We start from the raw sequence: 14,148 nt of genomic DNA, 5'->3' as shown, positions 1-14,148 counted from the left end.
CTCATGTAATCTAAGCTATACGAATACTTGCACATGTGTATAAAGATGGGCATTGCTGTACTCACAAGAAATTGGAGGGGGGCACTAGAATATCTACCTACGCGGGACTGATTAAATACCTAGAGTGTATTGTGGTACATACCTAGAGTGAAATATTGTACCAACACTGAGAAAAGAATAAGGCATTATCTGTATGTACAGAATTGGAGAAATGGCCAATGGAATTATGAAACTGAATATATGATGTGATGCCATTTTGGAAAACATTCATATCCTTGCGTGTGTCCGTGTCCACAGCTCCATAGCTATACGTGCCCAGAGAAATGTGTGGATGGGTGTTTTACACTTCTCCTTTGCACAGTTCTATACTGTTTGTGTATCTTACTTCTTCAGTTACAGAAAGTCCACACCATCCCCACAGCACACCCCCTACACACACACACACACACACACACACACACACAAATTAGTACACTATTAGGAAGAGACGGTGAGAGTGTGAACATTCCGTATGTACTGTGCGTCTGAGAGGCCCCAAAAGACCTGCTTTGTTTTCTACATATTTTGTGTCTTCACTGAAGTCTGTCCCTTTAGTGTTGAAGGAGGGGAACAAAGTCACAAGTGAAGCGGGGCTCATAGCAACCCTGTAACTCATGCTGGGACCTCCTCTTACCGGCCAGATACCTCAGCTGTTTTTTTAGTGGTTTGCAGGTACCCAGCTGAGCCTCTAGTTGGTGATTTAAAATGTGGAGGCAGAGGTTATGAGAAAAAGGAATACGCCAGAAGCTGAAGTCCCCGAGTGAGGGGGTCAGCATCTGCGTGGATTCTCCAGTTTTCGCTGCTGTAGCCCATCGCCTGACTGCCTACCTTTAGGTCCAGTTATCCCGAGGTCCTGCCTCCGTCTGCTCTTCTTTCCCCAGCTTTGCCCTCGTGTCCCCAGCACGGGTCCAGCTCCCTTCTCCCTGCTGTTCCGCGTGTTTGCTCAGAGTCTCGTGCGGCTCTCTCCAGCCACCTCTTCATCTGATAAGTCAGATAATTCACGTACGTCTCAGAACGAGCCCCCTTTCACCTGGGAAGCTTTCTTGTTTGGTGACTAATTCGTTGTCTTCTGTGAGTCGGGCTGCATCTCCTCAGCACTCACATGGTTGTCACTGGACAGTCATCTGTGAGCATCTTCTAGATACAAGAGGTGCAACCGCTTGTGTCGATTACGTGTTTATTTTCCTTTTTTTTGCCCCAAAGAGTATAAGCTCTAAAAAATGTGTCCCGTTGTCCAGTGTAATCACTTATTTTTTAGAACAGTATCATGTACGCTAAGAGTAATGAATATGTACCCTAAGAAAGATTTGAAGTTGTGTATCTGAAAATTCCAAAAAAAAATCTTTTCTTCCAGTTTTAGTCCCACTTGTGTCTTGGAAGGTGATCACGATTTCCGCTGTGATGCCTGCTTTCTGGGCTACGAAGGACAATACTGCGAAAGGTATGTCACCTGCCCCTTTTGTACACATAGGACATATTTATGAAAGTGATCGGGAGCCCTTATCAGTTTGGATGTGCGCGATTGATAATGCAGAACGAAAGCCCCCGGGCATCAAGATAGGTAAACGCACTTCCTTGTGACCATCTCATCCTCCTTTTAGGAAGGAAAATGCAGAAGGAGGTGAGTGGGCCTGTGCTCTCTGCACTTCATGTGGCAGAAGGGATTACTGTCCTCGGGAAGCTGCTCTGTGTATTTGCTCACTGGCGTTGACCCTCCTGTCTGTCCTGCGTGTCTCCTTCTGTAGGTGCTCCTCGGGCTACCATGGGGACCCTCAGATGCCGGGCGGCACCTGCCAGAGGTGTGACTGCAGCCCGCACGGCTCTGTGCACAGTGACTGTGACCGCGGGTCCGGGCAGTGCGTCTGCAGGCCGGGGGCCGCGGGCCTCCGCTGTGAGGGCTGTGAACCGAGGCACATTCTGGTGGAGAGCGACTGTGTGTGTGGGTATCACTCCTCTCGAGGATGAAAGGTGGTTTCTCGTCTCAGATGGTTTCCCGTTACGGGGCCCAGTGGCGTCGGCTGCATAGAGAAAGTCCTGTTTTATTTTAACTAATCATAGATTCCTTTGCATCTGCCGAACTGAACTTTGTGAAGTGCATTTGGAGCTGAGGAGAAGGTTCTAGGATAACAGCATTTATCTTTCCGGCACTGTGAGTGGCACAGCAATGCCAGCTTCATAGTTCAGCTGGTTAATGTTCCCTCTAGTGGAGCCAAGGGTCAGTCAGAGCAGAGAGGACACCCCTGTGGCTGCTCATTTGTGTCACCAAATTTCACGTATGGCCTCAGCTCTTGGCTGTTGTGGAATTTTTTTTTTTTTTTTTTGCCAGTTCTGATTTATTTGAATAGCAAGTACATGAGGTAGTGACCTTGGGATGTCTCCTCAGTGGTTCGCGGGGAAGGTGGGGAGGAAGCGAGGCCAGGATCACGGCAGCCCAGAGCTCTTTCGCTTTTCTTTGTGTGTTTGTCATTAACAAGACACGTCCGTTACTTTCTCCGCTCCCCTTCGTTTGTACTTGCTGAAGGTGTCTGCAGACCATCTGAGGATATCACAGACCAGGCCCTGACAGGACATGCCCTTGGAATTCATGGCCGTTGGTCCAAGTCAGAGAGGGGCAAACGTGCTGTAAGGGTTGGAGCAGCGTTTCCTTGTGGCCCTGGGGAGTCACCAATGTGACCTGCGTCTGGGCGTCATCATCTGAGAACAGGGGCCTGGGACCTGCTTTCTTCCCGAGGCACAGTTAGCATGAGGCTGAGATGGGATGAGTCCTCGGAGGCACCGTAGATGTTGTTATGACAGGATGCTGCGCGCGCACGCGGGAAAACGTGCCGGCCGCGTTGCTTTAACCTGAACTTCCTCTACCCTGTAGCCTGTGACGATGAATGTGTAGGCGTGCTGCTGAATGACATGGACCATGTGGGTGATGCCACCCTCTCTGTGAACCTCTCCGGCGTCATCCCTGTCCCGTATGGGATTTTGTCAGACCTGGAAAATACAACGAAATATCTCCGGGTAGGTACTAGGGATACAGAGATAGGTAGAAACGTGTGTCATGGGGAGGTGAAGAGTCGGCCTGGACAGTGGGGGCCATTTTCTCTGTCCGTGTTCCCCATCGGTGCAGGAGCCTCAGTCCCAGTGTGCAGTGCTGGTAGGTGCCAGGCCTTCTTCCCCTGACCCTGACCGGGGACTTCATCATCCACATGATAACTCGTTTCACTGTGGGACAGCTCTAATTGGTCAAGAATTGATCCACAGATGCCTCCTTGTAGATTCTTCCTCTGTGTTCCTCTTTCTCCTGCCTTGTGGAATAAGACAAAGTCCGCTCACCCCTGTTTATAACAGGTCTTTGGATAGTTGAAAACAGCTGACCTAGTACCAACGCAGAAAAGGAATCAGGACGGCATCTTCTTTAATGTGCTGAATGAAGAGGAACGATTTTCTGTCAGTGTATTTTTACTCTTAACTGGAGTTGCAGGGCACAAAAGTTCCTCCTCCCTGGAAGACTATTTGAAAATCTCTGGGGTAAATCATAGTTTTATGTTTAGTTAAAATCTGTGTTTTGATCTGGGTCCAAAAGAAGGTGGGACGGTAAGAAATTGACTTACTAGACAGCATTTTTTCATTCTAATTGGGAAAAAATGTGATTCTTAATTTGGCTTAAAGCCTATGCATTAGAATTTGAGATATTTAATTCACTGTGTCATGCAGTAATGCCTGTGTGTGTGTGTGCGCGTGTGTGTGCGCTCACACGCGTGTGCACAGTGGAATCCAGCTGCTTCAGTGATCCACTCTTGTTAATCCCGGTCTTTTCTCTTTAGATGTAACGGAGTTAAGAAAGGTTAGGAAACTCTAAGAGATGTTTCTATATTATTTTTCCTCAAATGGAATGAAATGTTTTGAAAGATAAGAAAAAAAAGGAAGGAAAGAAATGTTTAAGTTTCTTTTCCACTCACTATAGGCACAGTCAGTAAGTACTACCTCTGTCAGTTTGGGCTCCAGCATTATTACAACTATATTTTTTACCACGTGAGATAAACACTTGATTTCAACTTTAACTCTTTTTGAGTGATTTTTCCCTCATTTAAACCACCTTGTTAATTCCCTTAAATGACTTTTTATGTTTATGGAAAGTTCTCAGGAGTTTAAGGTTGTGAACCCTTCACTTTTTCTTTTTTTCACTGTTGACCTACGCTGCGACTTGGGCAAGTTGATAACTGTCTTGACCGTAAACAATAATCTAGCCCCTTCAAGTGTTGTTATAAGGTTTGAATTAAGTCATACAAGTAAAGAAATTAGGGCTTCCCTGGTGGCACAGTGGTTGGGAGTCCGCCTGCTGATGCAGGGGATGCGGGTTCGTGCCCCGGTCCGGGAAGATCCCACATGCTGCGGAGCGGCTGGGCCTGCGCTCTGCAGTGGGAGAGGCCACAGCAATGAGAGGCCCGCGTACTGTAAAAAAAAAAAAAAAAAAGAAAGAAAGAAAAGAAATTAGAAGAGTGTTGGCATAAATTAAGCACCTAGTTGACAGTAATTATAAAGGCTTTTCTTTACTTAATACTTTTGTATTTTAGCTTAATGTTTTTTGAGGTGTTAGCAATTATAGTTAAAATTTATGTGACTCTACTGTTGAAGTTCGGCCAGACTCACCCAGGAATTGCAGCAGTGTCAGTTCTGCATAACCCACCAGACTTTAAATTCATATCTACATAGGAAATACAGTGCGAAAGATGGCAGTATGGAACCATGTTGCTGAAGTAAAAACTTAAGTGAATGTGATTCATTTTATTTTTTCATGCAATTTCAAGGAAAGGAGAATTTCTTCCTATGAACAAAAAAGGTAATAACAGGTGATTGTTAGTTAAGAACCAGAAGATTTATTTTGAAGTATTATAATTTGTTTTCTTCATTCTTTTAGGACTCTTTATTAAAAGAAAATATACAGAAAGAACTGGCAAAGATTCAGCTTGAAGGTGTCTCAGAACAAACAGAGGACCTGCAAAGGAAGGTAAGTTCTTCACGTAAAGGGCCCACTCCTCCCACCCACCCCAGCCCTTGTAAGCCCTTGCCAGGGGCTGCCTGGAAGGTTCTGATCAGATCAGGGCGGCCTCCTCCTCCCAGGAGCTGTGCTCCAGCTACTTTGTGTTCCGATTGGTTCTGATGCTGCCAGCTTCTGTGCTTTAGTGGGAAGAGGCTCCTGATTTAATTTCTGCTGTCCTGTCCACTGAGAGAGGAGTCGGGCTGCCACTTTACCATCACGTCTCATTTCCTCCTGTGCACCAGGGGTGGGCGGCATGAAGAGATGGGGTTTCTTCCCCGTCCTGGATTCACTGCACATGGTGAGAATGGAGGTCCCCACCCCTGCCCCCAACACCAGCGCAGCTCCTTGTGTGGTGTCGGCAGCACTCACGCTTTAGCCCTGTGCTTCTGATTTGTGGACTTTGATGTCAGCAGGGGGTTATTTATTCTGTTTAGCCCATGCCAGGTGAATGGTTTCTAGTGACCAAAAAAGAATCTGCTCATTTGCAGATGGTGAGGGAGGCCTATTGCTAAATTTATAATTTTCACTCATGGATTGTGTGTATGTGTGTGTGTGTGCGTGTGCGTGCGCGCACACACACACACACATAGATACGCATGTATGCACATTGATATGTGTATGATAGTGTATCTGTGTATATATGTATCTTGTCTCTGTCACTCAACATCCACACACGTATACAATCGTGCGCCCTAAAATGTATTAGTCTGGCTCCTGTTAATTTAGAATTAATGATGATTTGGGAAGAGTTTAAGGGTTTATGTGTGGGCTTTAAAGTACCTCAGCAAGCAAACATTTGGTAGGAAGTGATAAGCTGATGAAAATAAATTCTTTCTATCCATTAAAGAAGATTCTCTTTGGGTTTTGACTAGAAAACACCTTTAGAACCATTCTGAGTTACTTTACATTCCTGGAAATTACGTTTGTAATTTATGAAACCTTTCTTTTCACAAATTAGAACATTCCTAATAAAAATAACAGCTGAGAGTAGCTCTCAGCCCCTGGACTGCTGGCCTAACAGACATCATCTCATATAATCATCATGAAGTCCTGTGAGGCAGTGTTATTATTACTCCAGGTTACTGATGAGGCTGGGAGGTGTTGAGTACCAGGTCTCCAGCCTGGCAGAAGCAGGCCCGTTTGCCTAACTCTATGTCTTAACTCCTTGACTAAGTTCTTACGGTCAATAGAAATTAATAAGATTTTACTTTCTAGGTTCTGCATGTTTGGGTCCTAAAGTGAACATGAGGTCTTCACAATGGAGACGTTGGGGGAGTCTGTGGCTTCACGGCCAATTAGGTTGCCTTTAAAAAAATAGACCATCTTTTCTCACACAGAGTGAGCAGTAAACCATTTCATGAACGACCTAGTCCCCTTCCAACCCAACTGTTGACCTTAGCGTAGGTGATGGTGTACATCTTCACTCTGTGTTCTAGAATATGTTTGTTGCTTAAAAGAGACAACATCCAGAGTGCTGAAGTTCGCATTGTATTCAAAGTCAAACTAAACTGAGGCCTTTATTTTCCATCAGCTGGACAGAGTGTTAACACGGAGCCAGCACGTGACCAGGGCCACCGAAAGAATCCTCGACAAGAGTCATGACCTCCTGACGTTTACTGAGAAGTTGCAGGCAGACATCCAAGGTAGTGTCCCTGGAGCCTCGTCTGGCGGGTCTGGCTTCCTCGGTAGGAAAAGCTTATCCGCTTCACTCAGCACATGAGTAACCATGTCCTAGACTCCTAGACTGGACACCTGGAGCCTTCCCTGTGTCCACGTCGTTGTCTTTCATTGAGAGTTTTATCTTTTAAAAAATGGATGTTTCCTTTTTTCTTTTCTACATTATGCCGTACACTTCGGTCCTTAGTATCAAGTAGATATGGTGCCTCCCCATCCATTATGAATTTGTCAAATGAACACTTATTAAACGGAGCGCAATTGCCGAGTGGTGAGCCGAGGTCCAACAGCAGACCGCGAGAGAAGATGAGATAGAGCAGTTGATGACTCGGGGTGGGTCCAGCCTGAGGAAGTAGCCAGCCCATCTCAAGGGGCCACACGAGGTGGTCAAGGCAGGGTGCAGGCAGAGAGAGGGAGACAGGACCTGGAGTGCAGGCCTTTATTAGGGTTTGTGCGTGGAGTGCTTTGGGGTTCCTGGGCTAAGGCCAGGTGGGCCAATCCAAAGCAAAAGAGCAGGGTTTTGGTAAGTCCCCGGGGACCTTATCTGCGAGGCATGTAAGGGGAAGGTGCTGGGAGACAGGAGGACTGTCGATCACTAGGGCCATCGGGGAAGTCATATCCAGAACTTACATTTGCTTTGCCTCTGCGGCTGCGTCTAGAGCATTATGCCTGCATGAGGGGCCGGTGTTAGTTTAAGGTCCTGCAGGCCGCTTAGCTGAATGAAACGGACACAGAGGCAGCAATATCACCTAGTAGCTTAGCTAAACTCTCAACACCATCTCTCTGCCCAGAATAGAAGTTGATGGGATTTGGAGTTTCATTGTGGTCCCAAAGTATGTCCTAATATCAGAGTAATTTACTCCCTACTCAACTGGGATGTCCCATCTGATCTGGCTTTTAGAATGCTACTGTCAGCTTTTTGGCTACCAGAAATTCTGGCTTTTCTTTTTGGATTATGGTGTAAGGGCATAAAAAGTATAGACTCCAATACGAATCAGACTTTATAGGGCAAAAAAGGTATTATTAGAACAATTGACATGTTTTTTATTTTATTTTATTTTTTATTTATTTATTTTTTTTTGCGGTATGCGGGCCTCTCACTGTTGTGGCCTCTCCCGTTGCGGAGCACAGGCTCCGGACGCGCAGGCCTAGCGGCCATGGCTCACGGGCTTAGTTGCTCCGCGGCATGTGGGATCTTCCCGGACCAGGGCACGAACCCGTGTCTCCTGCATCGGCAGGCGGATTCTCAACCACTGCGCCACCAGGGAAGCCCTTGACATGTTTTTTAAAAAAGAGTAGTATCAAGTACTGGTGGTTTGTTCCTGCAGTAAATATTACTGAGTGCTTCTACATGCAGATGTTCGTGCCGGGGGCAGGAGCACGGTAGGCACAGCCCCTGCGCTTACAGAGTTTATGGGTACCGGGGAAGCAGACATGAAATAAACCAGTAATCCCAAGTCCCTGAGTGTTTTGACAGAGAATGTCCAGAGTGCATTGGGATATATGGGCTGACCTGGCCCAGTTAGAGGTTCAACCCAGTTTAGGTGAGCAGAGCAGGCCTTACTGGAGAAGGTTCTAAGTTTTTCCATTTTAGTACTTTCCATTTTTGAGAGACTTACTCAATGATTGATATATTTTCTCCATAGAAATCATCAAAAGGGCAGCAACTCTAAATCAGACCTTGGATGAAGATGTCCAGTTACCCAGTTCTACTCTTCAGAATATGCAAAAGAACATTACCTCATTGCTGGAAATCATTCAGAAAAGGAATTTCCTGCAGTTGCACCAAAATGCCACCCTTGAACTCAAGTAAGTGCCTGGATACCATTCATGACACAACCAATTAGAGGTAGGAACTCGAAAGCTGAGGGAGAAGGAGGCAAGTGGAGGAGGAGAAGGAAAGAAAGCTCTCAGTGGGGCAGAAGGTCATAGGAGAAGAGCTGGGTGCTGGCCTCTCCACAAGAGAAAAGTGTGATCAGTAGAATTTCTATCTTTGCTATTAGGTCATAGGTTCGGGTTTTCTCTGTGACCCTGAAACAGCATTTCTACTTAGTGTGAACAACAAAAAATAACTCATGATACTGTCTTTATTGAAGATTAAGTATAGTGCTGTAAACTCTCATAGAAGCAGACACGGGCAGTGGCTACCACTGAGGCTGTGAGCTCTAGGACAGGTTGACATCAGGCCAGATTAATTCAGCTCAGTCACGCACACTGTCATCAAAACCATGATGTGAGATGACAGATCAGAAAGAATTGTTAGACATGGTCACTAGGAGCTTGTAATTTGCTTTCAGGCTTTTTTCTTAGTATTTTCACACAGTAATTACTTGATGTAATAGCAAAGCTGTCTCTCTGCCAGGTTGTGATAAATGTCTTAAGTACTGGTCTAGTCACATCAAAACTCCAGTCTCTATAGTGAGATGTTTAAACTATTTTTAATATATTTTGCTATTTTAAATAATCTTATAATGAACAACTTAAATAAGAATCTTTTTCTGTATTTCACATTATTATCTTATCAGGGTACATGTTAAGGAGTGAAATCATTTAGCCAAAGAGTTTGCATTTTGAGGACTCCCGACTTGCATTGCCACATAATTTTCTAAAAGGTTTTTAAAAACAACATCCACTTCTACCAGCAGCACACGGGAGAGCTGAGCTTACATCTTCTTTCATTACTGAATGGGATTTTTGACATTGTTGTTAATTTGTTCTGTGAGAAACAAAAGGAGGAACTTACTGTTGCATGGGATTTGGAGAGGGGACTAGTAATCTAATTACTAGAACGTTTGTTAGGGCCCAAGAAGGGCCCTGAGAGGACTACGGACTGGTCGAGGGGAGCTCAGAAGTAGGTGAGGACCCAGGGGATGGGGAAGGGGCTGCCGTCTACGGAGCACCTCTTCTGTGCTGGGTGGTGTGGACTTCACCCCTCATGGACTGCAGGTGCTCACCCCTGCCACCTTGTTAGGTGGGAAATATCCAGCTGGAGAAACTGAGACCCAGAGAATATTAGTAACTTGCCCCACGTGCAGGACAATATGAACTCTGGCTACACACCTAAATCTGTCTGACATTAAACCCCGTTGTTTTCCAGCCCAAAACAACAACAGGAAGTACCATTTTAGACCCAGTCCATAGAAGATGGGTGGGTGGAATTTTGATGGTCAGCTCCGAGACCATGGCTGTGCACCTACACTAGATTATAATCACCTCTCCCCGACCCGGCCCCTCCCCTGCATCCTCCCTTCACTGGATGCATGGTGCGGGGACCCCCACAGGGAAAGGCTCATACCTCCACGCCCGCCTGCAGTTGAGGCAGCCACCCCAGGGCACCCTGCTCTCTCCCCACCTTCCTCAGCTCCCCGCTGCCTCCTGGACAACAGGTCAACATCACGTATTCATTCCAGCCTCCCTCTTTACTCACCATCTCCCCACATCCACCCGGCTCCAGCCCCTCCTAGGCTCAAGGTCCTCCCGGTACCACACGTGGTCGGTCATCTCATTCGTTCTCTCCCTCGGATGGGGAATCCCTGCAGACCCCGGGAGTCATTTTGCAGGGGTCCTCCCCCCACCAGTACCTTCCATGGTCATGTCATTCAGTCAATAAAGTGGATTGAGCCCACAGGTGGCTCGCATTGTGCTAGGACTTGGGGACACCAAAGAGAACAATAAAGCCTTTTCACCCACTAGGAGCTCATAGTACAACTGGGAGAAGTTGACTTTCTGAGCAGCAGTTGGGAGGAAGGGGCGAAGGCAGGGGGCCCCTCTCCCCACCTGTGCCCCTGACCCTCGTCCCCACTAGGCCCTCCTCCTGTCACCCTTTCTCTGTCATTGTAGCTCTTCTGTTTCTATTTGGAATAAAGTTATTAATAAGATTCTTGATCTATCTCTTTAATTTGTAAGTTAAATTATTACTACTGAGACCTTTTATTTTAAAAAGAGTCTTAAATGCATTCTCAGGCGTCCACTTTCTTCTGTAGATAATCCCTGTACTTAAGTCATTTCAAATTTCATGGATTATTTTAGGAATTCTTTCTCAGCCTTTTTATTATAATTCTTAGAAGACTGATAATTTATGCTGAAGTACGGCAATCCTGTGAGTACTTAGCACACAACCTAGTTGCTTATTGTGCGTGTGTCAGGGTCCCCAAGGCCACCTGCACGTTCAGAGTTTCAGCAGGACTCAGGGCTGAGACTTCCTCGAGCGGCGTGTTAAGGATGCACCGCTGGATCATGAGGAAGATGCAGGGGAGCTGGGAGGAACCCATGCGGGCTCTCTACACTTTCCCCATCCCAGGAGGGGCCACGGAGCACACTCCCCCCAGCAATGAAAATGCAGCAGCTTGTGTGTGATGCCCAGGGAAGCCCGTAGAGTTCAGCTTCCGAGGTTTTCAGTGGGGGCTGGTCCCATAGGCTCTCTCTACCCGGCACATCCCCACATTCCAGACTCCCAGGAGGGAAGCAGGTGTTCAGCCTAAACCACCCTGTTTGCACAGTCGAGGCAGTGAGCCACCCTTATCAGTCAGCGGACGGCGGGAGCACTTGCAGACGCCAGCCGAGGGCCAGCCTGGCAAGCAGGCCTTTCTAAGGGTAGCCAACTCCAGCCTGCTCTCTTTCCCTTTACTGCACCCTATAAATTATCCTTCGTAGCTGTGTTTCCCGACTGTTTTCCATGCAGGTGTCCCCAGACCTATCAAAAGATATTTCGCTAAAGAAATGTGTCCTGTGCCCAGATAATTGGGGAAATGCCGTGTCTTAAGGAGAGACAAGGTCTTTACTACAAGTCTTCAGGCTGATGTTTCATGGATCTCCAAAAGGAGCCTGGAGAACACAGCTAAATGTACTGCACCACGCAGCCCTTTCTCATGAAACTTGCTCACCTGTTCACCGCACTAGTGTTGTGGAGAAACACAGTTTGAAAAACACTGCTTTACTGTGTTAACTAAATTTTACAGGAAGAAGCTAAGGAAGAGTGCTGAGGGTTTTCGTGTTTTTTCTTTTTAGTCTTTCAAGTCACTGCTGACTATATCATTTCATCTGATCACAGTTTAGGTGGTAAATTTGTTTCATAGATGAAAATTTGACCTCTATATTTAAATTTCGTAGAGAGATACCTTCTTTAACAATATGAATTGACAGATTCATGGCCAGACGTTAGGAATATATTGGATTTATTTGTGTGTTTCCCATGTGCTTTTTTTAGTTCTTGTTGCCTGTATCATAATGCAACATCTTGCTATCATTTTTATAATCATTAAAAATCATAAGAATGTTCAAATAATTCCTGATGATGCTCTAATGATGTCAGAGTTCAAATATGAATCTTTGGAAAATGTTTTTTGTGGTGTTTAGCCCAGCGATCTGATAATATGTGAAAGCTAAGGGTGATTTACAAGGCATTTTCCATGAAATTTTTCAAAGTTCTTCTGACAAATTGAAGCAAGAAGTTAATGGGATATATTCAACCACTGCAAAGTTCTGTGGTATGAAAATTGTATCATTCTCTAGAGCTTTAAGTTTAAATTTGATTGAAATAGCAATTTATAAAAGAATAGGGGAAAATGTCTTTCGATTTTCTAAAGCTTGCTTTTATCAATGGTACAAATTATATCTTTATGGCAATTTGGATTTGAAAGTTTTTATAAAATCTGTTTTTTAACTAGCTGCAGAAAAACCTTTATATTGTATAAACACACTGGTAACTTGAGAGCAAATCACTGAAGAGTCTCCTTATTTCAATTTCTGGCCATATTATAATGAAAGATTTCAGTTGCCGTCATTCACAGACTATGGTCCCAGTTTTCTGAATCAAGATTCACTGAGATGGTTTCTTTTAATTCCATTACTAAAATATGTTCATAAGTTTGTGAATAAGGAGAGTTTATTAAGGATAAAGTGTAAATCTGCCATAGTCTTAGAAAAATTGTTTTTCTTTTTAAGAGATTACGAGGTACCACTTAGGATGTCACAAAGAAACTCAGAACGATTATGTAAAAGTCTCTTCCACTATCGGGGTCGGGGAGATTGGTGGTGGGATGAATTGGGAGATTGGGATTGACATATATACACTAATATGTATAAAATGGATAACTAATAAGAACCTCCTATTTAAAAAAAAAAGTTTCTTCCACTATCATTTCAATGATATGAGCTTTGTTGTTCATTTCTTACCATGTGAACCGTCTATTATTTTCCCAGGGCTGCTGAAGATTTATTGTCACAAATTCAGAAAAATTACCAGAAATCACAGGAAGAGTTGGGGGTATTAAAAGAAGCAGCAAGCAGCCTCCTTTCAAGACACAACAGTAAAGTGCAGGCTGCAGAAGAGCTCCTGAGGGAAGCGGAGAGGAAGACCCAGGAAAGCGGTCGCCTGCTACCCGTTGTCAGGGCCAACCTGCGAGAGTTCAACGTGAGTCTTGCCAGCTCTCTCCCCGTTAGAGCTGGTACCACATTCTCCCACGTAAATAATACCAGTCTTAGCTTCTTTAAAAATTAGCCCCGAAGGCTAACTTCAGCACATAGTGTCAGGCACCGAGGTTCAGAAGCCGATTTGCTTTTATGAAGCATCCTTAGAGGTGATTTTTGCTGCAGGATAAAAAGCTGCGTGTTCAAGAAGAACACAACTTGACGTCAGTGCTAATCGCCGAAGGAAGAGGACTGCTTGATGCTGCCACTGCACCTGCAAATGCTTCAGGAAAGGCTCTAGCAGTAAGTCCCAACTCAGCACAGCTGCAATACCCAAAGTTTCCAAAGAACCTTCCCACGTCTCAGCTACGTTGCTAAATACTTGCACATGTAGTCACAATGTTAATTTCTCTATGTAGCAGTTAGAGCGTCACCGGCATGAGCTGCTGCTATGGACTGCCAAAGTCAGGCACCACGTAGATGACCTGGTTATGCAGATGTCCCAAAGGAGAGCACTGGACCTCGTCTACGGAGCGGAGGATCATGCCACTGAGCTCCAGAGACTGGCAGGTGCGCTGGACAGGTGAGACCACACCTTGCAGGAACTCTCAGGTTGTGATCTGTGGATCAAAGAGAAAAAGCATGGCTATTTTGATCACAGTGTTGAGTCAGATTCTTTTTTTGTCTAAACATGAAGACTTCTCTTTTATTTCCGTGGCAAAGGAGGATTTTCTCCCGTGTCTGGTAACGTGGTTGACCATCAGCAGGACTGTATGATGGAAAAATGCAAACCGAACCAGATAGGAATGAAAGCAAATATTATGCTCTGATATCAAGCCTTCGAGGCCTTAAGTATCTACCCGGTGCCCAGGACTTTATTGTTAGGTTGCGTATGGACAGAACCAGATATTGATTTACTTATACATCTTGTCTTCTTGGACCCTGTGATCCGGCGGGCTTTATGCATGGATGCAGGTTGTGGTTGCCTGTCCTGG

At 45.3% G+C, this 14,148-nt stretch overlaps 2 protein-coding genes across 3 annotated transcripts in view; one reads left to right on the top strand and one right to left on the bottom strand.

Annotated features, from left to right (window-relative positions):
• Positions 1-14,148, top strand: part of LAMA1 (laminin subunit alpha 1) — a 153,514-nt gene that overhangs the window by 94,592 nt on the left and 44,774 nt on the right. The window contains 9 exon segments of the mRNA XM_067014538.1: positions 1,394-1,480; positions 1,785-1,978; positions 2,906-3,048; positions 4,949-5,038; positions 6,603-6,714; positions 8,392-8,554; positions 12,947-13,157; positions 13,340-13,456; positions 13,573-13,736. Coding sequence (XP_066870639.1) covers positions 1,394-1,480; positions 1,785-1,978; positions 2,906-3,048; positions 4,949-5,038; positions 6,603-6,714; positions 8,392-8,554; positions 12,947-13,157; positions 13,340-13,456; positions 13,573-13,736 — 1,281 coding nt within the window.
• LOC131742894 (proline-rich proteoglycan 2-like) overlaps positions 12,610-14,148 on the bottom strand; it is an 80,583-nt gene continuing 79,044 nt past the window's right edge. The window contains exon 4 of one of the 2 annotated variants that reach the window (XM_059041281.2): positions 12,610-13,773. Coding sequence is in view for 1 of the 2 variants with exons in the window: in XM_067014536.1 (XP_066870637.1) it covers positions 13,695-13,773 (79 nt within the window). In the remaining variant the exon portion in view is untranslated. The remainder of the gene's footprint in view (positions 13,774-14,148) is intronic. The other variant, XM_067014536.1, reaches the window with a different exon arrangement.

The sequence above is a fragment of the Kogia breviceps genome, chromosome 15, assembly GCF_026419965.1.
Source record: "Kogia breviceps isolate mKogBre1 chromosome 15, mKogBre1 haplotype 1, whole genome shotgun sequence".
Classification (NCBI taxonomy): Eukaryota; Metazoa; Chordata; class Mammalia; order Artiodactyla; family Physeteridae; genus Kogia; species Kogia breviceps.
The sequence above is the reverse complement of the archived record's forward strand: the minus strand, read 5'-3'. Positions and strand labels throughout refer to the sequence as shown.